Genomic DNA, 26,282 nt, shown 5'->3' on the forward strand with positions numbered 1-26,282 from the left:
TCTTCCTGATTTTGGGGATATGTCTCCCTTGAGCCCAATTCTTGTCTGCAGATTTTGCATAAAATAACTCACCTTTACATACACATATATATAGGGGAGCATTAAGGTCCTTATGCCCCATAAGTCTTAAACATAGCACTAAATTAATCCCTTGGATCTACAAATCTAATGGTCCTTATTAAATGACAATCGGTACATTATATTAGTTTTTTCATACATTAAGGGCTATCTCGGTAGGCGTGTCATTTCTAAAAATTGCTAATGCTAAAAATCCAGGTTTAATTTCATAAATGATTCATTTCCTCTCCTACTATCTCTCTCACCATTACTTCTCGTTTCTCTTCTCACTCATCAGTCGATTGTGCTCCCAAAACCCTAACCTCTGCCGCGTCTCTCCCATCCACGTGTTTCTAACGGTGAAGCCGACGAAAAAGAAGTCGATTTGCTACCTACACCAAGTTTCTCTCACTTGACGACGAGGTATGGACCAAAACGAAACCTTTTCGACATTTTCAATTCGATTCTTGACCTGACAACCGATATTCAACTATTTTCGTACATTATTTCATACCAATCGGTATGCTTAGTGTAGTATAATTTTATGTAGGATTTTTGGCTAAATCGTAGTGGGATTCCGATAATTTGTAGGTTCCTTTTAATCAGTGTTGCTCTGAAATTTCCTTTTGGATTTCGTACATTTGTTGGCGCTTTTGTTCGTTGATCATTATGGGTTCGAATATAAGATTAAGGTTTTTTTGTTTTCTGTTGTTGTAGATTGTTGTTGCTGTACAGTTTTTGGGAAGCTTCTAATGCTCTGTTTTCGCCCTCTTTTTTCTATAAACTACAATGATACAGTGACTATTCAGAGAAGAAGATTTTCAAGTAGAAAATGTTGAACAAACGAGGCAAGTCGAAGAGTCGGCCTACTCAAACGACAAGTAATATTTGTTCTTTTGGTTGCATTACATTATTCATCACCTGTTGTACATCAGTGTAGAGTAAATCGTACATTTCATAATGAATAGGTGTACATGATTTTAGAACAGCCTTATGTGTAGCATCACATTATGTACATTATACATCACATTATTTGCATTACACATTACATTATGTACATTAGTATATTGTAAATGATGCATTATACATCAAACCTTGTACATTAGGGGAAAACATTCTGATGTGTACAACCTTTAAATTTAGTAGTACATTGGATCTTCTGCTTCTATACAAAACTTGATGCTACATCATGTAGTTTGAACTTATCATCATAGTACAATACATTATTCATCATCTGTTGTACATCAGTGTAGAGTAAATTGTACATTTCATAATGAATAGGTGCACATGATTTTAGAACAACACATTATTTACATTATACATCACATTATTTACATTAGTATATTGTAAGTGATACATTATACATCAAACCTTGTACATTAGGGGAAAGCATTATGCTATTGTACAACCTTGAACTTTAGTAGTATAATAGATCTTCTGCTTCTATACAAAACCTGGTGCTACATAATGTAGGTTGAAATTTGCATCATGTGCTAATGCATTATTTAATTGTTGATGTACATTCTGTAATCTATTTTTTTTACATTACCTACTGTAGACATTCAACACGATTAATGTAGAACAAAGAACAATCGTCAAATCAAGAAGACCGTTGCTCTAGGGATTTGGGCCACGCCTATAAATACCAGGAAGCTTGCGATAAATAGGAGACTTTTTAGTTAGAAAATTTCCTTGGCATTTCCGGCTCACTCTCTAAAATTCACTCACATAGCTCACGCACTTGGTTCCATGGAAGATCTAGGGTAGTTTTAGCGTGGTGTTTTGTTTAGTTGGAAGGTGTACACCACTCCGAGAAGGAGTGAAGAAACAATTTACTTTTCGCATGTACTTTTTATCTCGCCGATTTCCTTGCACGAAATCCGACGACTGCTTTGTGACTCGTTTACAGTTTATCATTAATCTAGTTTCAATTCTGTTTTTGTTTGATTCTGATGCTTACTGCTCTGAATTACTGTGTTGGATGCTTTTCGCAATTGATTTGTTGACCGGAGTTGAGATCGATGTTGATCGGAGTTGATCTTCTGAATTGAGATTGAATCGGAGTTGGAATGATGTTGAAAGTTGTGGATCTGGCCTAGTTGGTGATGAATCTGATAGATCTAGTTTAGATTTCTTTTAATTGTTCGAATCTGAGTACGTAAGTTTGGATCTGCATGGAAAACTCGGTTGCCACTGATTCGCTCGGTCTGGTAGATTAGACTTGGTAGTTTTTAGTTTAATCATAGCTTTCATCGTTCGATCTGAAGTATGCTCTGTTTTCATGTTCTGTTCTGTTTGTTTCGTATTTGATTGTTGAAGAAGATGAAGCCGATCAGTAGTTATAGTCGAGTTTGCTTTAGTTGTTAATTGCAGCTTTCTGTTAGTGGCCAATTAGGGAAATCTGTTTTGCATTTAAAGAATATGCATTTAAAGAAGAGCTATCAAAAAACACACACCACATAATCCCACAGCTTCATTGATCAAAATGATTTTGAATAGGGTCGAAGCGCCAAAGAAATCTTGCGGATGAGGATGAGCCTGAGGTTGAGGCTGAGGTTATGGCTCCTAAAACTAGAAACTAGAAGGATAATAATCTGTATTTCAGGAGATCTCCGAATGAGGTTGTGAAGTATACAAAGAGACTCAATCCACGACAAAGAGAGGCAGTCAACGAATTGGGCTTTGGACCAATCCTCCACTACAACATACCCTACCTTCCCGGTATGTTGGCCCACTGGATAGTGTCGGTGTTCAACCAAAGCCGATGCAGGATTCAACTTTCCTCATCACATTGCCGTGGAGAAACAAACTCAACCACACCAACAGTGGTGTGTATTTGATGCGGCATATGGAGACATATTTTGGAGCATCAGATGAGGAATGAGATTGCGGTCTCACAAGTAAGGGGTCGAAGAGCTTGACGATGTCGAGGATTAAGTACTTGCATACATTGCTGACTTGTACTCACAACACGAGGGCTGCAATTAACCAGACCCATGCAACGAGGCATTGGAAAGAACGGCCGACTAAATTCATCTTCGTAAAGTGGTTCGAAGCTTATGGTTTATGAGTAGGGAATCTTTATGAAACAATTATGAATATTTTGTTTTGGCATGGATTACATTAGTCTCTGTGGATATCTTATTTGTTTGTGGGAAGGACATGGATAATGTTTTGCGATACAATGTGGTTGTTAGTGCGTTGGTTTTCATGTTTGTTTTAATTGAAAGTATGATGCTTTGGTCATATGTTGTTGTTGTTTAGTAATCTGTTCTTGATGCAAGTCAATTCGTCACTAATGTACTTTAATGTACTTAGTAATGTACATTTATCATAAAATAATGTAATATTAAACTCGAAAAGCAACTATGAAAACAATATGTACTCACTGTAGTTGTTAAAGCCAAGCATAATCGAATTTGTAATGTACTGGAATTATACACTAAATAACTTCAGCATAAGCATTGCTTATGTATAGTAACCTAGAGTTGAAGTAGCATCATAATGTACGCGATAACAAAAACAATGTATATGACAACATAATGTAGCATTTCATAGGCAAAATGTAGCATTGTTTTAATTCCGTCAAAGCCTGAAGGTAACACCATTTCCAAAGGGTTCAGTAGTGCATGGGCTAGGGTGTAGTATCTACACATTCACACATTTTAAGTAATGCACGTCATTAAAATGATTACGTATAATAAGTTTAAAATTGGATGTGAAAGCCAAACATGATCGATAATGTACGTCTGCAAACTAACTAATGTACTTGAATTACACAATAAATAACTTCTGCAAAATTACTCCTTCACATTAGCAATGTAGATTTAAAGTCTACTGATTATCAATGACGGGCTTCAGTTAATCAGAACAATGAGGTACAACAGAAATTGTTTCAATAAATGAGAGACCAGTTGGCCTTCAAAGAAACCCATATCAAATAAGAAAACAAACACTATATATTATACGAAAATAGTAATATACATTATCATTCGAATATCGTACATTACTTACAGCATGTGAATGTGTGGATACTACACCCTAGCCCACATGGACTACTAAACCCTAGGGAAATGGTGTTACCTTCAGGCCTTGACGGAACTCAAACAATGCTACATTACAACTAATAAATGCTACATTATATCTATGAATTGTTACATTAGAGTGTAATGTACATTACCGTTGGTATATCATACATTACTAATAGTATGTCACTATGTCGAAACTACACACTAGCCTAATGGAATACTAAACCCTAGGGAAATGGTACTACATTCAGGCCTTGACGGAAATAAAACAATGCTACATTAAGGCTAATAAATGCTGCATTATGCATAGGAAATGCTACATTACAGTGTAATATACATTACTATTGGTATAGCGTACATTATTAATAGTATGTCACTGGGTTGAAACTACACCCTAGCCCCATGGAATACTAAACCCTAGGGAAATGGTGTAAACTTCCGGGCTACAGGGATAAAAAAACGATGCTACATTATGGCTACGAAATGCTACATTTTTTGTTGCTACGTTCTGCCTAAAAAAATGATACATTATGGTGTCATATACATTATAACACATGTATTGTACATTACTTACAGTATGTGAATGTGTGGATACTACACCCTAGCCCCATGGACTACTAAACCCTAGGGAAAAGGTATTAACTTCCGGCCTTTACGGAACTAAAACAACACTACGTTCTGGATAACAAATGCTACATTATGGTGTCATATACATTATAACACACGTATCGTACATTACTTACAGTATGTAAGATCTGTTATAATATCGGCCCTTAGATTGATAAAATGAAGGGTTGAGATTTGTTTTCTGTTTAAGTAATATTTAGTGTAATGATATGAATACATCCATAGGGATGTATTCATTTCCTTTTTGTATCTTTTGTTCTTTGTTCTTTTTAATCTCAGCCCCACGATTTTGTCATCCGCCGGTTAGATTGGTGCCACGTGTCATTTAATAATGCAGATTTTCAGTTGAATAATGCACACCGACTAATAATGCACCATTATAGTGTAATAATGCAGATCATCTGGACCGTTGATGAATGAGATCTAACGGCCCATATTAAGAAGAATAAAGGATCTAAATGATGAATAGGAGAATAACGCTCCCCTACATCCATATATATATATATATATACACACACTTTAGTTATAAATCGTGATATATATAAATATTTGATGACTTCAGGTCGTTTTCAGTGAATAGTGCCGCACTATTCATATGTTGACTATGGTTAAAGATGGTAAGAGTTGTTTTTGTTACTGTATTATTATTGCACTGTCGTTTCTGTCTTGTCCCATCATTTGTAGGAAGTTGGGATTTCCTGAAGATAGAATACTAGCTTTGTGAAGAGGCTTTAACTCGTTTTTGTAACATCATAAATTAAATACAATTAGTACGTTTCTCATTTGAAGAGAAATGACTATATTTTGTAAATAGACATTTAATATCCATCTGTTTTGTAAATATACATGGACAATTATTTTATCGCTTCATGTATCTTCTTGAACATCAAAGTCCTTGATCAAAATTAGTTTCACATTGGCACTTAACTATCAATTAAAACCCAAGGATTTTAATACAACGAAATATAGGAGTTTAAAATAATACTTGCTTTAATATAATTATTTACTCTATAAACGTTTAATGACATTAATTTGAGCGGGGTATTACAGACGACGTCGCAGAGACCCCACAACCGCCATCCCGCCGCCGTCGACCGGTGGGGCAAAAGACCGCGATGTGGATGTCTAGGAGAAGCGCCAACGGGTCCCATGAGGTCCAATCGGCAGCTCCTAGCGATCCTAATCTCGCTCTCACCCACTTTGCGCGCATCCAACAACAGCAGAGCATGATAGATGTCATACGGGATTGGAACACGACGGCTGACCCCTTACACAAGGAGATGTTGAAGGGGGTCATCGATAGTATGAGGCGCGATTTGGGGCTCCCACCCCTGCCCGGGAGTGCTGTCAGGATTGGCCAAGGGGACGACGAGGAGTGAGACAGGGCCACATGTGTCGAAGCTTTGGGATGTTTTTTTTATGAACTATGTATTTTTTTAAAAAAAATTTAATTATGTATGTTTTTTATAAATAAAATGGTTGCATTTTTCCCTTATTCGTGTCGAAATTTTAGTTCCGTAAATTGCATATTTGTGAATTTATGATTTTTTATTATTGTTCTTGTCCGCCGGGATGTCCTTGGGGATGTCCGTTATTGTGCAGTGGGATGTTCTTATGACGTGACAGTGCGATGAGATGTCCTTATGACGTGGCATGAAGTGTTTTTGGGATGTCCGTGGGCTTGTCCGCCGAGACATCCGTCCCGATTGTGGATGCTCTAAGCGGAAAAGTTTTTGTGGCTGTGCTGACTGAGCGGATAAATTTTTTATGACGGTGGTGTGGTTGTTCCGCTTTATTATGGATACCAATGTTTTAAAAACCGGACCGGACCGACCGGTTCGACCGGTTCAACCGCGAACCGGTAGGTGGTCCGGTTCGGTTAGCACTATAAAACCAGTGATATGTTCAACCGCCATGAACCGCCGAAACCGACTAGCCGGACCGGTCTGGGCGGGAACCGGTTCAAATGCTTTTCAAAATTTTATTCTAAAATTTTGGCCTTGATAGGGGTCGAACTCAAGACCTCCCGGTGAACTTACCAACAATTCTACCACTACACCACAAGGACCTTTTGGTAGTAATATGAATATAAGTTATTTTCATATGTTAAACACGAAATATTTTATCTATATAAACTAATAATTCGTGTTTAATACGTATATATGTATATTAAGAATATGTGATTAATTATATTAAAAATTTACTACTATTTGATTATATACTAGGAGTATTTACTAAATATATGTTTTTAATTTATATTTATTCATATATCTTTGTATATAATATTATTTTGCCTCATTACTATTTAAAAATAATACTATAAACTTATTTATTTTTATATATAAATATTAAATTTTTTATTTACAATAACTTACTACTAGTATAATTTATATATTTAATTATGTTTGTTGATAAAAATTAATAAAATTCTATCATTCACTAAAAATATGTTCTTTTTAATTTTATATTCTTTTAAGATAATTCATTTTAATTTTATATATTCTTTTAAGAAATTGTTAATTATAATATATTTCTTATATTTTAATTTTACTTTTACAATCACTAATGTTTTATAATATATGAGTTTATAATTATACATAGAGTTTAATACTAGTTTTTAATATTGTGTATTATAATTTATTATTCTATTTAAACTTTGCGTCATTAAATATTCTAATATACTAGTACAATACTTGTTTTCTATAATAATACTATTAAATGTATAATACTATAATATTTATTGATAAAATATTTAATTAAATTTTATTATTTAATATTAAATAAATAAATAAATAAATATAAATAGTATTCCGGTTCAACCAATGGTTCGACCAGTGGACCGGTTGAACCAGTGAACCAGTAATAACGCCGGTTCGCTTACCGGTCCGGTTTTTAAAACATTGGTGGATACTCTTGAACTACTTAATTGCATCTATTGCAACCGCCAAGGGCAGATCGGTCAAAACCAAATCGCCCCTCATCGCACCCACCCTATCTTTCTATCCCTCTCCAAATATCTCATTTCGCTTCCGCATATCTTAACATTTTTCTCTGCAGAAATCGTAATTCTAACCGTAACATCTCTCAACCGCGCATCCCTAATTCGGTTTATCCAGGTTTATACAGACCCTAATTTTTCAGCATATGTCTCTTCAAGTGTGTGTGTGTGTGTGTGTGTGTTTCGAGCTGTGTATGGATATATTTGCTGAATGAAGTGGCGAAAGATTTAATTTTTATTCGTCGATCTGTAAGCTTCAAGCAGCACCAGCAAAAAATGGGCGAGACGAAGGAGATCGAAGCCTACGAGGAGGAGCTTCTCGACTACGAGGAAGAGGAGGAGAAAGCACCTGATTCCGTCGGTGCCAAGGTCAACGGCGAGTCCGTTAAGAAGTGAGTTACATGATTCTGAAAAGATTTTATCATTCATTCTCTGTTGCTGAGTAATTGTGGCCTCAGTCCCATTTTTTTGCTCGTTTGAGTTATTTTGTGTTTTTTTTTCTCTCTATAATTCGCGTATATTATATGTTTGTTAAACTGTTTAGCCGTTTGTGGCCTTTGTTTGGAGTAAGATTTATGACAGAGAGAGGATGTTGATTAGCCTAGCCTATTTAAACTCATAGCTACTTTTTAGATATTGTGTTCGAATTTGGGTATTTTTGCAAATCAATTTTGCTAATCACGAGATGGGAGGACTTCTTCTAGGAATCTAGGATGTGGTTACACTACTAAACATGCTCTATCAATTGGGACTATATATCTATGCAGATGTTAACTTGCATTATTTTCTGCTCTGTGTACAGGGGATATGTGGGGATTCACAGTTCAGGATTCAGGGACTTCCTCTTGAAGCCAGAGCTTTTACGTGCTATTGTTGACTCAGGATTTGAGCACCCGTCAGAAGGCAAGATGCATTTTTTGTGTTTGGGTCAATCTCACTTATTTTCAAGATGTTCTGACTGGAAATGAGAGTTAATATACTATAGTTTGTATAAGTATTGGGTATGTTAAAAGTTAGTACATGCCTGCCTCTTTATGTATTGAAAAGAGACTTACAATTGTTTGGGGATGATATATGTTTCAGGTAAATCATTATTATCACTCTACCTCGGAGAAGTTGCATGGTAAAAACTTTTTTAATTGAAACTGAGGCTTCCTTGGATCAAATTTCTTTGGTTCTTCGCCAGTTCAACATGAGTGTATTCCTCAAGCTATTCTTGGAATGGATGTTATCTGCCAAGCCAAATCTGGTATGGGGAAAACTGCTGTATTTGTGCTTTCAACACTACAGCAGATTGAACCAATTGCAGGCCAAGTTTCTGCTCTTGTCCTGTGTCATACGAGGGAATTAGCTTACCAGGCATGTTCCTCTAAATTACAGTGGATTATGTACTAAAGTACTTTGTTATTTTGTGGATTGATTGGCGGCCCATTTTCCTTACACAAATATTTTCTCTGGCTTGCAGATTTGTCATGAGTTTGAAAGATTCAGCACATATTTACCAGATATCAAGGTAGCTGTTTTCTATGGCGGTGTCAATGTGAAAATACACAAGGATCTTCTGAAAAATGAATGTCCTCACATTGTTGTTGGAACTCCTGGAAGAATACTTGCTCTGTCTAGGGACAAGGAACTTTCTCTGAAAAACGTGAGGCATTTCATACTGGATGAGTGCGACAAGATGCTCGAGTCTCTTGGTAAGCCTTTGTCATGACAGCCACCTTATTTCTTCATGACCACTGAAAGGAAATTCTCTTAACCTCTTTAATTCGACACCAGATATGCGGAGGGATGTGCAGGAGATCTTCAAGATGACCCCTCATGACAAGCAAGTTATGATGTTTTCAGCCACTCTCAGCAAGGAGATTCGACCCATTTGCAAGAAATTCATGCAAGATGTAATGTCCTGTGACCAGTCCTTGAATTTTAGACATCTACCATGTTTCCTCTTTCCCAGAAATTATGCTGTGGGCACTATGAATGCAGTGTCTGATGTGCTGTATGCTTCTGACACGAGTGACGGTTCGTTTCAAAGATTTAATAGGTTGGCATAAAAGGTGGCCGAGTTCCATAGACACTGTTCTCATTGTTGCTACCATTTTACTTATCATTTGGGATTCACCCCTTTTTCTCTTCTTCTTATAGATCCCCTTTACAGGGGGGTGTTTAAGGGAATGGGGGTTCAGAGTGAAACTCATGTTACATAGCTTATGAATTCCATAATAGTTGTTTGAACAGTCTTCGTGACATTCAGTTGTGATTTGTGAAGTATCAGCAAGGAAATGGGTCTGATGGCTGGCCCAGAACCTGAAATCAGACCTTTTTTATCGTCCTTCATTTCATACTGGATACCATAGCTTCTGATGGATCCTACCTAATATGCTTTACGGTGACATTTCTTCGTTTCAGCCAATGGAAATATATGTAGATGATGAAGCCAAGTTGACCCTTCATGGTCTTGTACAGGTTTGAATTCAATTTTCCTAGAGCTGTATGTGGACTTCTAAATTATTATTTTGCTTACTTGGTGGCTCTTCATGGCAGCACTACATCAAATTGAGTGAGCTGGAGAAAAATCGGAAGTTGAATGATCTGCTGGATGCCTTAGATTTCAATCAAGTGGTCATATTTGTCAAAAGTGTCACCCGTGCTGCAGAGCTGAATAAATTGCTTGTGGAGTGTAACTTCCCATCTATATGCATTCACTCTGGCATGTCCCAGGAAGAAAGGTGTGTGGTCTCTATTGTCAGAGTGCTTTCTTTTGATTCGCCTTCACTTTCGGTTTGATGTATAGATTTTGTTTTAGATGCTTTATTGTACTCTTTAGATTTTATCTTGTCTATGATCAGGGATTGTACTGTGTTAAAAGATATTATTGAAAAGACATTAACAACTAAGAGGCACATGTCAAGTTTATGTTCTTTGGAGCAAAAGATAATGCTTTGACATTTGAGAGTGCAGATTAACTCGGTACAAGAGTTTCAAAGAAGGCCATAAGAGGATTTTGGTAGCTACAGATTTAGTTGGTAGAGGAATCGACATAGAACGAGTTAACATTGTGATCAACTACGATATGCCGGATTCTGCAGACACTTATCTACACAGGGTACACTATATTCTTTCGTCCTTTTGTTTCGTTTGTCTGTCATAGTCAATTTATTGTCTATTGATTTTAAATCATTAATGTTGGTTTCCCCATTTTTGCTTTTTATATTTTAGGTTGGTAGAGCTGGAAGGTTTGGCACCAAAGGGCTTGCTATAACATTTGTTTCATCTGCATCTGATTCGGATGTTCTCAATCAAGTTAGTATTTTGATGCCTATCTATCTAGAAAGTATTTCTTTTGGCTGCTAACATTCCAATCTTACTGTGTGTTGCAGGTTCAGGAGAGGTTTGAAGTTGATATCAAGGAGCTTCCTGAGCAAATCGATACATCGACATATAGTAAGTTCTGGCCACTGTCTTCTTCCCCCCCTGCCCCCGTGTCCCTTATTGAAACTAAAACATTTTCAAATTCGAGGGGCTTCTCAGCAAGCAGCCTGTTACTTTACTTCTGAGGCACTTGTCCACTTGACTGAGATTATAGTCAGCTTGCTTTACTTTAAGGAGACTGTTTGCTTTGGGTGATAGTATATAGATAGATAGATAGATAGATAGATAGATAGATAGATAGATAGATAGATAGATAGATAGATAGATAGATAGATAGATAGATAGATAGATAAAACTAATATAGGCCAATCTGCCTTTAATTTGATGGACTGGATAATTTTGAACTTGTTTGATCAGCTAATCCTTCAAATGATCAACCATGTGTTTGTTAAGAAGTGCAAGGCAAATTTGCTATGTTTTCAATGCCAATGACTCTCTGGATTATATGTAACTCTTACAAAGCTGCCGATTATTGGCTCTGTTTATTGTCGTCTTTCCCCCCTCCCCAAACAACCTTTTAACTTTATGGGTGCTAATTGATTTCTATGGACTTGAATTGTGCATTCTCTACCGTCTGGCCGTTCCAAGACTGAGTAGTGTATGTTCTGTAACTAATACAAAGGATTCTCTCTTATGCAGTGCCGTCCTAAGGAGAACCCACGCTCAATAATCCAGATACCTGCTACGGTAGATATGAGCCAGTGGACGACGTCATCTTCCAGTTTCTCAATTCCCCCGACTATCTAAGATCGTTAATTAGAATAGTCGACAGTGTGCTATGCGTTGCTGGACCCGTCCAGCTTCCTCGCAGGCCTGTTGCCTTGCCGAGAGAGATTATATAAGCTTTATCTGTGAAATCGTTTTGAACGACCAAAATGTGTACTTGAATTTAGTCAGGTAGACTGTTATCCTGTGTATTTTGCAGCTGAGCTCTACATTTAATCCCACATGTGCATGTTATTGGTGATCAGTCTTTTTTTGCTTTAGTGGCTAATTTGTGTTATTTTACTTTCTTTCTTGTATTTAAACTTTGATATGTGTGGGAATTTGATAAGAATTTACAACGACGGCTATTTTATATCACGTGCTTTGATTGCAATTTTGTTAATTTGAGAGGGTAAGTATGGATTTCAAGATTCCAAATTTAGAGAATTCCTATTCTTGTTTTCATGTGTTGAAAACATAAGCAAACGAGATTCAAGAATCTTACATAGTAACAAGAGTTTGACTACACTAATCCTACTTATAGGTAGACGACGCCATAACCTTCCACTAATAAGATAATTAGGTTCTACCTTCTATTTATCAACACAATTTTGTCACAAATCTCTTCTAACTCATAATTAACTATGGTGTTAATTCCACTTCTCGTTTTGCTAATCCATCTAGTTTCTTGTATCTTAGTGGGATCCCAAAACTTCACCTTCCCATCGTTTGATTCATCAAGTTGTAAAAACAGAGGCAACTTGATATGTTCGGGATCAGTAAGTTGTGCCAACGGAATCCTAACCATCACCCCGGGTGAGGCGCAAGAGACTAGCCTTGTGGGACGGGTTCTATTCCGTTACCCTATTCTTGCATGGCCGTCATCCTTCTCCACCACCTTCACCATCAGAATCACGTCGGGTTCAAAGGTATCCGGTGATGGGATGGCGTTCATCATCGCGCAGGATGACAAGCCATCGCCACCGGATAGCTACGGCTCCTACATAGGCCTCATGGATCCTTCAACGGAAGGTTAGTCAATTTGTTAAGCCCTTTTTTTGTTCTCTCACAAAATGTTTACTAACTTTTTTTTGCAAGTTCAGGTTTTTTCCGACAACTAGCTGTGGAGTTCGACACCTACAAGAACCCTCGAGACATAGACAAGAACCACATCGCCATCGACACCATTGATGTCGAGCATCCGGTGGCTGTAAGAAGCCTAAATGATGTAGGGATTGATCTCAAGAGTGGGAGAAACATCAGAATCAAGATTGAATACGATGGCCTCAAAAAAATACTTCAAGTACACGTGGCGTATGCAAACGAACCTATGGTGAGCTTCTTGAAGCATAAGATCGCCATGGAAGACACCGTTCCTCAGCAAGCCTATGTGGGCTTCACTGGCTCAACCGGCCATATATCCGAAACACACCAGATTCTTGATTGGAATTTCACTTTGTATGCATTGCCAGAAGACTCCCTGAATCAGGGAATTGGTGGTAGCAAGCCTACAACAGTATTGCACATTCTCATCCCAACTCTTGTGGTGCTAGCACTTGCTGCTATCCTGATCTTGGCTGCTGCTAGGAGGAGACGTAAGGCGAGGCGCGAGGGGTGGAAAGACATTGAAAAGTTGGCCAAGAATGCAGCCAATGCTCCTAAATTCTTCACATACAAGCAGCTGGAAAAGGCTACTCGTGGCTTTAGCAAAGAAAATCTGCTTGGAATAGGCGGATTCGGAAGTGTTTACAAAGGCGTTTTGCCTGATTCTACCATTGCTGTCAAAAAAATCAATGCAACTTCAAGCCAAGGTAGTTGTTCTCTTGAATTTGTTATGTTACTATTTATGGTAGTTATCGATTATCATCGATCATGAAGATCCGTTGTTTCGTCTACTACTGTTGCAGGTGAGAAGGAGTACTTAGCGGAGATTTGCACGATAGGGCGTTTGAGGCATAAGAATTTGGTGCAGCTACTAGGGTGGTGCCATGACCGGAAACAGCTTCTACTCGTGTACGAATACATGCCAAACGGGAGCCTGGACCGTTACATAGGCAAAGAGTTTTTAAATTGGGAAACTAGGTTCAAGATTCTATCAGGGCTTGCCTCTGTTCTGTTGTACCTTCATGAGGAGTGTGACAATCTTGTAGTCCATAGAGATGTGAAGCCAAACAATGTGATGCTTGATACCAACTACAATGCTCATCTAGGTGACTTTGGCCTAGCAAGATTGCTCGGAGACGATGCTTTTGTGACGACCATGGTTGCTGGAACGATAGGCTACTTGGCGCCCGAGGTCAGCTACACTGGCCGGGCCACCCCTGAGTCGGACGTCTACAGCTTTGGGATGGTGGTGCTTGAGGTGGTGTGCGGGAGGAGGTCGAGGGGTGTGATGGAGGAGTTTAGTTTGGTGGATGCTGTGTGGAGTTTGCACGAGAAGGGCGCGTTGCTCTCGTCTGTGGATCAGGCGTTGAGGGGCCGGTGTGACGAGGAGCAAGTGAGGAGGAGTTTGGTTGTGGGATTGGCTTGTTTGAACCCTAATCAAATGGAGAGGCCTAAAATGAGGAAAGTAGTGCAAGTTTTTCTCAATGGTGACGAGCCGTTGATGGAGGTGCCCTTGGCAAGGCCGACCGAGGTTTGCTTGTCGTTGCCGTCTTCCTCGGCCGAGCTCGGGTGCTTTAGGGTTTCCGGTGGAGGTTCGCCAGACGAGATCACGATACAGTATGATGGATGCTATACCAAGTGAATTGTTTGACTACATTGTGAATAATACTAAGTTTTATTTATAATTTATGAAATTAATGCAAAAAATTTTGAATTAAAATATAAAATCATGCGTTTGCCGGGAGTCGAACCCGGGTCTATTGCTTGGAAGGCAATTATCCTAACCGTTGGACTACAAACGCTTTGATGTTATGTTTAATTGTATCGTTATAACTATTGTTTATCGAATATATGAGACATTGTATGTTGAAATACTTTTTAAATTGAGCCAATTGTATATTGCTAATTTAATGTGATTAGCCTTTTCATATGGTTTGGAGTTTATGGAGCTGTCCTAATCCATTTATTTTACTGGACATCAAACATTTTTTTTTACTTTTTACTTATTGTTTGCCACACAATGAAGAAATTAATAAAAGTAGACTTTGATGTTTTCAAAACAAATTCATTACAAGTTAGACAAATTCCATTTGGACTTAATCTTTGAGTGGGCAAATTGAGGAAGAGGATAAGAGGTCAATTTTTTTTAATTAGCATCCACCAAAGTGGTAGTGACAGGGAGTATTATATTATACTATTCCAATCCTTAAATGTATTGGAAAGAATTAATAACTTAATTAAGACATTACGTGCATCTATGCCTAACATCTGATGGTTAATTGATCACATGAAATGTGATAGATTGATAAAAAATAATATGAAATGTTATTTTGATAGAACAATTTCAACCTATTTGATAATAAACCTTATTCCCAAAATAAGCTCATTTGTTTCTTTCTCCCCCTTTCAAATTATGGTGGTCTCAAGTAGTATCCAAAGAAAGTGAAATCAATTTAAACATATAGTGATTAGTCATGGACAATAATGGTTCTACAACCTTTTTTGTTTTCATTTAATATATTAAAATAAGTGGTCAAAGTAATTAAAAAGAAACTGGCAACCATTTTAATTTTATATGGCCTATTTCAACCACCCCTTTTCTGTCCCTCTCTCAATTGGTTAATTTCCTAATGCCAGCTACTGAAAAACCTACTTTATTTATTTTTTATAGTAGATAAAATGAATCTATAGTTCTAAAAACCATAAAAGCAATAATAAAATTCATCTTTCAACTCTTTCCAACGATTCTATTTGTCTCCCTATGCCCACATGATTTTCAAGTCAAATTAACGAGCTCAATTTCATACTCCCTCCGTCTCATGTTACTCACACTTTTCATTTTAAACCGTAAATTTGGGATTGATTTTTTATTATAATTAAATTAGTTTTAAGTGTAATGAGACATCACTTAATAAAGGAGCTCTTAAATTAATCTAACATATTAATTAAATGCATTAATTCTAATTTAAACTATAAATAGTGTAAGAAGTTTGTGGCGAGCCAAAAAGTAACACTACAAGTAACATGGGACGGAGGGAGTATAATTATTTCCATAATCTTTTAAAAATTGTGGGCCTTGGTAATCTGTTGTTCCTTCTTCAATAGTCTTATACTAGTAATTTAAATCATATTCCACGACTTTAACAATAAAAAGAATAATATCTGTAAAATGTATAAATTTTACATTAACTCTTAGGGCGTGTTCACTATGAACTAATTCAATAAAAAGAATAATATATGTACAATGTATATATTTTACATTAACTCTTAGGGCAGTGTTCACTATGAACTAGTTCAATTTCTAAGATTTGGAAGAAGTAGTTATTCTAAGAATTGAGCCATAATTGGCCATATATAATTATGTTTCCCCTTGTTTAGTATATTAGAATTGGCTCAAATATTATACTCCCTCCGTCCCAAGTTACTTGAGTCGTATTCCTTTTTAGGTTGTCCCAAGTTACTTGAGTCGTATTCCTTTTTAGGTGGTCCCAAGTTACTTGAGTCATTTCTCTTTTTGGCTAAAAACAAAACATCTAATCACACCTACTTTATTCTTTCTTTTACTTTACTCTCTCTTCTTTCTCTTACTTTATTCCCCCCTCTACTTTATTTTACTCATTTAACGCAACTTTCTTAAATCTCGTGTCGAAAAGAAACGTCTCAAGTAACGTGGGACGGAGGGAGTATAAAATAAAGAAGTTGACTTAATAGAATTATGGATTGACAAATTTATCCCTCCAAGTGGAAAGGTGGAAAAGTGGGGCAAATGTATAAAACCAAGTCCATTTCTTAGTGTATTTTTCAATGCACAACCAAATCTTACCTATTAGGCAAGATTTCAATTCTTCCTCAATTGGCATGAATAGTGTAGACCACACCTCAATTGTAAGGCCCCAACAATTAATTAGTAGAAGGTGAACACCGTAATTCCACCAATTGAACCAAAAATTGTCTCATTCTTGCATGGTGAACACGTCCTAGTTAATGTAAAATATATAAACACCACAATTACGATTTACGAGATTGGTGTATTTTGATAAATATAATGTAGAATTAAATGGTGTTGGAAATGAAAAAAAATAAGTGCATGATGGCTGGCAAACCTTAACATCTGCAGAAATTCATACTACACATTACGCAACTGCAAACTCTCTTAAATTGCCTTTTTGTCTTCAATTCACTTCATATGTGCCAAGCCATGTGAATCCTATTTTTTTAATTAATTTTTGTTGTCATCAACCATGTGAATCCTCCCCATGAAAATCCTACTTCCTCGTATCCTTTTACTAAGTTCTTTTTTTATTAAAAAACCAATTTTTGTTTATAAACACAATGCATTCTACTAGTATATAACACTATCTACAAAAATAAGATCAATGGAAAATAGAAAAAACAACGACTTCATTAATTTTATGGGATGTGATTCTACTGAAATTTCAATAGGCCCACACCTTTACCATGACCACATCTAGATCATATTTATTCTTATTTTATTTCAAAAAAGAGACTGCATATCCTGTTCACGTCTTAATAATTGTCAAAAATTAATTAATGTAACATTATTATGAAAAAAAGTCCTTTTAACGGTTCACGATAACATTTAATTATCAAGGGAAATCCCATCCCAACTCACCAAAACCCAAGTTTCAATCCAAATTTCCTTTGTCCTTTTTAATTTATGAAAACCCTTTAATAGATATTTGAATATTGTATTTCAAAATCATTTGGAAAAAACAATTTACACAGCTATAATCCATATTCTCCATAAAAATAAAACAAAATTCTGTTTGATATAGTATAAAATATAGATATAGATCTCTGTCCTAATGAAATCCCACATATACCCCTGAAAACTCTTCTGAAAATCCCTAATTTCAACCCAATTTGAAAACCCATTCGAATCTGAGCTGACTCTCTCTCTCTCTCTCTCTCTCTAGAAAGTTATATCTCGACCGCCACCGCCGCCGGAAGCAATGGGGAAAGGCGGCGCCCTCTCCGACGGCGTGGTGAAGAAGATCATGCTCTCCTACATGTACGTGGCGATCTGGATCTTCCTCTCCTTCACCGTCATCGTCTACAACAAGTACATCCTGGATCGGAAGTTGTACAATTGGCCCTTCCCCATCTCCCTCACCATGATCCACATGGCCTTCTGCTCCTCCCTCGCCTTCGCCGCCGTCCGCGTCTTCCGCTTAGTCGAGCCCGCCGCCCTCTCCCGCCGGGTCTACCTCTCCTCCGTCGTCCCCATCGGCGCCCTCTACTCCCTCTCCCTCTGGCTCTCCAATTCCGCCTACATCTACCTCTCCGTCTCCTTCATCCAGATGCTCAAAGCCCTAATGCCCGTCGCCGTCTACTCCATCGGAATCCTCCTCAAAAAGGACGCCTACAAATCCACCACCATGTCCAACATGCTCGCCATCTCCGTCGGCGTCGCAATCGCCGCCTACGGCGAGGCGAAGTACGATTCGTGGGGAGTGTTCCTCCAATTAGGCGCCGTCGTGTTCGAGGCGACGCGGCTGGTGATGATCCAAATCCTCCTCACCTCCAAAGGAATCAATCTCAACCCAATCACGTCTCTCTACTACGTCGCCCCCAGCTGCTTCCTCTTCCTCTCGATCCCGTGGCTAATCGTCGAATTCCCCTTGCTGAGACAGCAAACCGCCGCGTTCCACTTCGATTTCCTCATCTTCGGCACCAATTGCCTCTGCGCATTTGCGCTGAATCTCGCGGTGTTCCTTCTCGTAGGGAAGACCTCCGCATTGACCATGAATGTCGCCGGAGTTGTCAAGGATTGGCTTCTGATCGCATTCTCGTGGTCGGTGATTAAGGATACCGTGACGCCGGTGAATCTGATCGGCTATGGATTGGCGTTTATGGGCGTCGCCTACTACAATCACTCGAAATTGCAGGCGCTGAAGGCGAAGGAGACGCAGAAGAAGCCGGCGGCGGCGGATGAGGAAGCGGCGAAGCTGATAACGGAGAGAGAAGGGGATGGGAAGAAGGGAGATTCGCAGGCTTGATTTGGGGATTTTATGTAAATTAGGTTTACTGATTAGCAGAGGTTTTGTTGCAATAAATGTGATGAGGAAGAAATTTGGGGATTCAAGGCATGAACCAATCTGGTAAATTTTGTTTGAATTTCCCATATTTTTCTTTCTTTTCTACACCCACATTTATATGCAACATTTACTGGCACAAAAATTTCCCCCCTATTTTCATGTAATTTTCACCATTATGTTTCATATTCCAAATTTGTTCTATTTCTGTTTGCAGTTTGCTAGTTCAATTATTGGATTAAGAGTAACTGAGTAATTGTTTCCGTTTTGTTGGTGGCATTGCTTTGAAACTTATTTTGAGTATTTATAATTTTAGGCATGGAATTTTGGGCTGTGATCAAATGTAACTATATAAATGGTACAAATGTAACTATATAAATGGTACCTGATCTTTTACTTTTGCACATAAATTATACATGATCTTTATTTTATATCGTTTTTGGTACATATAAATCACATTTTTTGTACCTGATGCAATTTTCACCCCAAAAAGCCCTCTAAACAAGTACATTTTTTCATTTGTGTCATCGAGGTTATTTTGGTACACAAAACTAAGTACCAAAAGTGATATTATAATATCTTCTCTCATTCTTCTCACTCTTTATACTATTATTATTAATCAATATTAATATTATTATTTTGATGTTATAAATTAATAATTAATTTATTTTTTAATATCATTCAAATATACTTAATTATAATTATAGTTATAATTATATATAATTATTGTAATAATAATATTATTATAATACTAAAAACTAGTTGTAATTAATAAATAATTATAGTATAATTATTTAAATTATGAATCACACAATGTTATATAATAATAATTATTATTTTAAATTAAATTAATAACCAATCAATATAGTTTTAATAAAAATTTAAAATTGTGAATTGTATTCCTAATGATATTAAGAGTTGAATATTTTTAGTTAGGTGTTTCAACCCTAAAATGAGTGTAAAATAATTCAATAAAAAATATTTAATTGATTTAATTATTTTAAATAATTAATTTAATTAGGTGTTTTGTTCTTGATTTATATTATGAATGCAATTCGATGTATGTATAAAACACTAAAAAGAAAGAAGAAAAAGAAGAGAAAAGAAAAAAGAGGAAACATAAACTAAGGAGAAAAAGAAAAAAGAAAGGAAGATAAAATACTAAAAAGAAAGAAGAAAATGAAGAAAAAAGAAAGAAGAGTAGAAAAAAATAATCACATGTTTGGTATTATTTAATGAAAATTTCCAAAAATATCCTCTATAACAAAAAAATCATATGTTTGGTACCTAGGGTTATTTTTGTCACTGGGTATCAAAAACGATATAAAATAAAAATCAAGTACCATTTGCTTACAAAAGTGAAAGATCAGACACCATTTATGTAGCTCACTCAATTTATAAATGTGTTCATGTATGCGTTGATATAAAGAAACAAAGATAAGAATTATTTATAAATCTAAGTTATTCTCTCAAAATGAAATCAACAATAGGTTTTAGCTCTTATATATCCACCAATTTAAATGAAATCAACAATGGGTTTTAGCTCTTATATTGTCCACAAATTCAACTATAAATAAAAAATGTTTTGTCCCTAAAATCATAAATTTTTACTAAATTCTGGTATTTCCATCAATTTTAAAACTGGCCTTAAATATCACAATCTTCGCTTTTCGTTTGTTATTTCCTATATATACTCAAATAAGATATTTTCGGCAAAAAACTTATGTACATATGCAACTATAAAATGTTTATGATATTTTAGATAACTTTTTAGATTCACGACAAGTAGAATAAAAAGTCAAATATAAAGCTTTGTTGATTTAGTTATGACAACTAGGATACAAAAGTCATGTACGTTAGTCGAATAGGGTAATTAACATGTAGCGGGAAATAACAAATATAATGTATAGTTTGTGATAGTTTAGACTACTTTTAAAATTCATAAAAAATTATTAGAGTTTGGCCAAATTTATGATTTAAAGGACTGGTAAATCCCTATAAATAATTATTAAAAATTATACTCCCTCCGTCTCATTAAATATGCAACATTTACTTTCCGGCACGAGATTTTATGTAGTATTGTTTTGTGAGTTAATGAAGAGAGAGTAAAGTAAGAGAGAAGAAAAAGTAGAGAGAGTATTGTTTCCATTTTTAGAAACGTCTCATTATTAATGGGACAGACCGAAAAGGAAAACGTTTCATTTCTAATGGGACAGAGGGAGTACTACATTAGTACTCCTTCTTCCGCCATTACATGTCACTAATTTTTTTGGTCCGCCAGTCAATACTTTTTATATTTAATAGATCTAGTATTAGACTAACTTTATCTATTTGTATTTTATTATAAAACTATATACTAAAAAGTAGGGCATATATTCTATTAACTTTTTCTATTTTTTTTATATTTCTTAAAAGTTAAGTCAGGCCAACTTGTGATAATTAATAGTAATTAATAACTGAAGAGAGGGATAACTTTATATATCAAAATATATGACTAATAGTATATACTCAATCATATTAATATACATTAAAAAGATAGTATATAGATTAAGAACTAAATAATCACTCAAACACTTAATTTAAAACTCTGTGTATTTTTTTTTTCTGAATACTGTTACAACCAAGTCTTTTGAGCTCACAGATTTCTGCTTATTCTTGTTAAACAGACTTAGTTAACATTTAATCGCATCTTATATACGAATCTTATCTTACTCTCTTAAATTGACAGTTTTCAATCCCTACAAGTTAGAATTTTAATTGCTATAAGCACGTGGATCGTGGTATTTATTTCCTTAACTGTATTGTAATTAATCCATATCCCCTATAAAAAAAACTCAACTATCCCGCAATATTATGCTTAGAGCATCCACAACGCGTCCCGCGGGAGGCTCGCGTTCCGTCCCGAAGGGACGGTTCCGCCGCGGGACGCGTTGCAACGTTCGTCCCGTCCCGTAGCCCGTAGTCGCGAGACAAGGGATGCGCCGTCCCGACACGCGCCCGGGCGAAGTGTCGCGCGCCCAATGCATGTGTGACGCCCACTCGCTGCCCCGCGAGTGGGCGTCGTCACGGATGACGCAATAATTTTTTTTTAAACAAAATTTTCGAATTTTAATAAAAAAAAAATTATTTTTCAAACGGTAATGTTACCGTTAATTTTTTATTTTTTATTTTTTGATTTATTTACTCTATAAATAATTCTATTTCATACTCATTTAACACACAAACACACATCTATTCCTCTCAAATCCTCTCTATAACCACTCCAATTTCATCTTAAATCAACTAAAACAAATGGATCCTTTTGAGCAAATGCGTCAACTAATGGAACAATCACTTAAAGAAGATCAACGACGAGAGGCGAAGGAAGCTGCGCCGCCCCCACGACGCTCCCGGAAGTACATCCATCGGAACCGGGAGGAAGCCGCCGCAAGGTTAGTACGCGACTACTTCTGCGATAACCCGATTTGGGGAGATACCTACTTCCATCGCCGTTTCCGCATGAGTAAACCGCTATTTCTCCACATAGCGAATACTTTGGCGGTCCGGGAAGAGTTCTTCTGAGAAGGGTCCGACGCGGTCGGTCGTCCCAGCCACACGACGCTGCAGAAATGTACTGCAGCAATCCGTCAGCTTGCGACTGGACAAACGGCCGACATGTTCGACGAATACCTCCACATCGGAGACACCACTGGGCGCATGTGCTTGCTAAAATTCTGCAAAGGCGTCCGGGCAGCCTTTACCGATGAATTTCTCCGGAGGGCAAGCACGACCGATTCTCAGTTCCTCCTCGACCTGCACGAACAAGTGCACGGATTCCCCGGGATGCTTGGCAGTGTCGATTGCATGCACTGGCAATGGAAGAATTGCCCGGTGGCTTGGAGGGGGTCCTACACGAGCGGCCACAAAGGCACCCACCCAACCGTTGTACTCGAGGTCGTTGCCGACTACCGGCTTTGGATCTGGCACGCGTACTTCGGGGGTCCCTGGGTCGAACAATGACGTAAACGTGCTCCACCAGTCCGACCTCTTTACCGAAGTTTTGGATGGTAAAGCGCCGGCCATCAACTTCGTCGCCAACAACCGACTGTATAAAATGGGGTACTACCTCGCCGACGGCATCTACCTGAAGTGGCCGACCTTCGTGAAGACGTGCAGCAGGCCTGCAAACCCAAAGCAGTCTCTTTTTGCGCAGAAGCAGGAGGCTGCTCGTAAGGATTTGGAGAGGGCGTTCGGGGTTCTCCAAGCGCGCTTCAACATCATCAAAGGCCCAGCTCGTTCGTGGTTCATGGAGAGCATAGTCGACATCATGTATACGTGCATAATCTTGCACAACATGATTGTCCAAGACGAAGGACCTGAGGCGGGAAATTGGTTCGACCCCGAATCCCCCGGAAGCTCAACCGCAAGTAGTCCGCCGCGAAGTGGAGCGCATCCGTCAATACAAGAACGGTTGTCTATTCGGGCAAGGACACGCGACTCTAGTGCCCACGCCCAATTCCAAGAGGATCTAATTGAGCACATTTGGGAAAACTTTGGCGAAGAAAATTAAACTATGTCATTTTTATTTTTTTAAGATTTTAATTATGTCTTTTTTCTATTTTTTGAATTTTAATGTTGTTTTAATTTTAATGAAGTTTGTTTTTTAATAAAGTGTGTTTGTTTTAATTGAATTGGGTTGGAAAAAAAATAAAAAATGAAATTGAATGAATAGTAATTTAAGGGACGGAATAAGGGATGGTTAAGGGACGGAGTGTTGCAGGTTCCGTCCCTTCGTTAAGGGATGGAGGAATAAAGTATAATGAGACCCTCAAATAGTAGTTTAATGGACGGTGGGAGGACAACATATTGGATGGTCTTGCAATTAAACCAAATTGAATCGAGTTGGATGGTCTTGCAATTAAACCAAATTGAATCGAGAATAATACCGTACAATTATTAGCAAGGTATTGACCTCTCAACTTGTACTCCATCTAATACTCTTTTGGACATTTTATTTGAGATAGATAGAATATCAGAATAATTTCAATATGAAAAAAACTTTGGATCACTTAGTCATGATTATATTTAATAGGGTTGATTACAGTTTTATAGCTTCAATTCTAAATTTTTCTTTTCAGTTCATGATTTAGTCTCAAATATGGCTTGAACATTGAAGAAAGTTACAATTATATCTAACAAAAATTGAGTCGAATTTGCATCCAATTTTGGTGATTTTATTAAGAAATTCGTTAAATGATGCATGGACATTGTCGACCATAATAAGAGAAAAAATTGATGTAAACTTGACAAAAAAATTTAGGTAGAATAAAACTCGACAATTTTTGATTTATTATGAAAAAAAGCAAAGAAGGGCTATTGTCAGTTAGTCACGCCCCTACAAAATGTGCATCATTACTCAACAAAAACTGTCATCACCGCTACATCAAAACATTTATCGTGATATGGCCGATAAAGTGGATACATTAGGGCCATTAGGCCATCAATAATCCCGGCCCGGTTTCAGGCCTCAAGTCCCCTCCACGTCATCATTCATCTACAGTTGCGGTCCAGGGTCCAACTGCTCTAACCCTGCAGGTCACAACCCGAGCCGCAACTAATAAATGACACTATTCACAACTTCAACCTATTTTACACATAAAATAAAAAAACACCAGAAATTTATAACACGGAAAAGTTAATTTTCGATCGAAGATTGAAAATTACAACATAGAAATCGTTGAACAATTATAACACGAGAAATTCATACTTGTAAAAATTGAAAACGGCGAACAATTATAACACAAGAAATTCATTTTTAATTAAAAATAATAAATTATACACTAAAAAAAACTAAAAATTATAACATAAAAAAATGCAAAAAAGTTTAAAAATTAGAAAATTGCATCCTGCTCTCCTCTTCTACATTTCCCCCTCTTCTTCCTCTCCCCCTCCCTCTTCTTCCTCAAAAAAATGCATAAAAATTCAGAAAATTCCCCTAAAGTAGCGGCCCAACCCCCTCCGGCCCTCATCTCCATCGCCGGCCAGGCCGGGCCGCGGGACCGTCACCGAGCCGCAAATGCGGCCCCGGGACCGGCCTTGGCCGTGACTCCACCTCCTCCAACGCTTGGGACGGGCCGAGCCTCGCGATTTGGGGCCCGACCATCCGCGTTAACGATGCTCTTAATCGAACAAATTTTGATGAGGATCAGAAAGAATTGGCCGCAAATTTTGTACTTGCCTGAAGGCTTCTCTCTTTTTCCACACTATATTATAGTATTCCTTCCGTCCCATAATAATTCTCCCTCTGTCCCAAATAATATGGCATACTTGGGAGATGATACGAGATTTTAGGAGATAGTTGTTTGTGTGTTAAAGTGGTGAGAGAAAATATAATTTGATAATTGATGTGAGAGGAAACTTTTTTCAAAAGAGGAAATGTGACATCTTTTGTGGGATAAACTAAAAAGGAAAGTGTGACATGTACTGTGGGACAGAGGGAGTACATGATTTTAGGAGATATTTTGTGTGTTAGAGTATCTCCAAGGGAAGAGGTAAATTGAGAGGTAAACTAGTATAACTACCATATCTATCTTTTTTTTCATGAAAAATCATTCTCCAATGGGAAAGTTATTTGAGAAGGTATTATACATTTTCCAATTTTGAAGAGGTATCTTTACCTCCCCATCAATGGAAAGGTAAAATCTTATAACTACCATATTTGCCTTCTTTTCATGAAAAACCCTTCTCCAATGGAAATGTATTTGAGAATGTATTACACTTTATGTTTTTTAATGCATTTTGTACTATTATTTTATTTTTAAAAAATAATTTACCTTTCTATGTACTATTTCCTTTTAAAATGTGTTACTTTTTAGAAGAGTATATTTCAATTTTTAAGAAGTTAAATAAGTAATATATATTTTCTATATAACTTCTCCCCTTGGAGATGCTCTTAAATAGGGAAAGAAAATATTATTTATATATTAACATGAGTGAGAACTTTTACCAAAAAATAAAATGTGATATTTTTGTGAGAAAAACCAAAAAGAAAGTGTGACATCTATTATGAGCATATGCAGATCTAGCTATAGCTTAGGTGGGGCATTTGCCCCTCCTCATATTCTCATTCGTATATATATTGCTCAATCGAGGAAGTTGGAGCATTTCTTTTGGACACGTGATTTAAGAAATTGATGTGTAAATATTAAAGTGATGGAATAAAGTAAGAGATGGAATAAAGTATAGAGATGAAAAGAAAGTAAAGTATGAGAAAGGATAAAATTTTTGCCAAAAATG

At 36.9% G+C, this 26,282-nt stretch overlaps 3 protein-coding genes, 1 long non-coding RNA gene and 1 other non-coding gene across 6 annotated transcripts; 4 read left to right on the forward strand and 1 right to left on the reverse strand.

Annotated features, from left to right (window-relative positions):
* Positions 1–254: 254 nt before the first annotated feature.
* Positions 255–1,997, forward strand: LOC121778855. Its single transcript, XR_006045741.1, has 3 exons — positions 255–480; positions 856–938; positions 1,616–1,997. It is a non-coding gene; the product is annotated as an uncharacterized LOC121778855 (long non-coding RNA).
* A 5,679-nt stretch (positions 1,998–7,676) lies between these two features.
* LOC121779931 (DEAD-box ATP-dependent RNA helicase 15) lies at positions 7,677–12,128 on the forward strand. Of its 2 annotated transcripts, none has more exons than XM_042177407.1 (12): positions 7,677–7,828; positions 7,965–8,102; positions 8,513–8,613; positions 8,897–9,069; positions 9,176–9,407; positions 9,490–9,608; positions 10,120–10,176; positions 10,255–10,439; positions 10,672–10,816; positions 10,930–11,013; positions 11,091–11,154; positions 11,782–12,128. In XM_042177407.1, the coding sequence occupies exons 2-12, from the start codon at positions 7,987–7,989 to the stop codon at positions 11,790–11,792; spliced, it is 1,287 nt and encodes a 428-aa protein (XP_042033341.1). In that variant the 5' UTR covers positions 7,677–7,828; positions 7,965–7,986; the 3' UTR covers positions 11,793–12,128. The 2 variants fall into 2 exon arrangements, with proteins under 2 accessions (XP_042033341.1, XP_042033342.1); XM_042177408.1 differs by having other exon boundaries at positions 7,975–8,102.
* A 308-nt stretch (positions 12,129–12,436) lies between these two features.
* Positions 12,437–14,593, forward strand: LOC121779137 (probable L-type lectin-domain containing receptor kinase S.5). The gene is made up of 3 exons (XM_042176472.1): positions 12,437–12,879; positions 12,951–13,658; positions 13,755–14,593. Exons 1-3 carry the CDS (start codon positions 12,492–12,494, stop codon positions 14,591–14,593), a joined length of 1,935 nt encoding a protein of 644 aa, XP_042032406.1. The 5' UTR covers positions 12,437–12,491.
* An 88-nt stretch (positions 14,594–14,681) lies between these two features.
* On the reverse strand, positions 14,682–14,753 carry TRNAG-UCC. Its single transcript has one exon. It is a non-coding gene; the product is annotated as a tRNA-Gly (tRNA).
* A 3,077-nt stretch (positions 14,754–17,830) lies between these two features.
* LOC121780188 (probable sugar phosphate/phosphate translocator At2g25520) lies at positions 17,831–19,263 on the forward strand. Its single transcript, XM_042177705.1, has one exon. It carries the CDS (start codon positions 17,925–17,927, stop codon positions 18,969–18,971), a length of 1,047 nt encoding a protein of 348 aa, XP_042033639.1. The 5' UTR covers positions 17,831–17,924; the 3' UTR covers positions 18,972–19,263.
* The last annotated feature ends 7,019 nt before the right edge of the window (positions 19,264–26,282 follow it).

Source organism: Salvia splendens, chromosome 19 (assembly GCF_004379255.2).
Source record: "Salvia splendens isolate huo1 chromosome 19, SspV2, whole genome shotgun sequence".
Classification (NCBI taxonomy): Eukaryota; Viridiplantae; Streptophyta; class Magnoliopsida; order Lamiales; family Lamiaceae; genus Salvia; species Salvia splendens.

Bases quoted from the DNA above. Each gene is read 5' to 3' on its own strand.
- LOC121779931 (XM_042177407.1), top strand. From the start codon at position 7,987: ATGGGCGAGACGAAGGAGATCGAAGCCTACGAGGAGGAGCTTCTCGAC. The intron at 8,103-8,512 runs GTGAGTTACATG...CTCTGTGTACAG, and splicing joins AACGGCGAGTCCGTTAAGAA to GGGATATGTGGGGATTCACA. The intron at 9,408-9,489 runs GTAAGCCTTTGT...ATTCGACACCAG, and splicing joins CAAGATGCTCGAGTCTCTTG to ATATGCGGAGGGATGTGCAG.
- LOC121779137 (XM_042176472.1), top strand. From the start codon at position 12,492: ATGGTGTTAATTCCACTTCTCGTTTTGCTAATCCATCTAGTTTCTTGT. The intron at 12,880-12,950 runs GTTAGTCAATTT...TTGCAAGTTCAG, and splicing joins CATGGATCCTTCAACGGAAG to GTTTTTTCCGACAACTAGCT. The intron at 13,659-13,754 runs GTAGTTGTTCTC...CTACTGTTGCAG, and splicing joins CAATGCAACTTCAAGCCAAG to GTGAGAAGGAGTACTTAGCG.
- LOC121780188 (XM_042177705.1), top strand. From the start codon at position 17,925: ATGGGGAAAGGCGGCGCCCTCTCCGACGGCGTGGTGAAGAAGATCATG.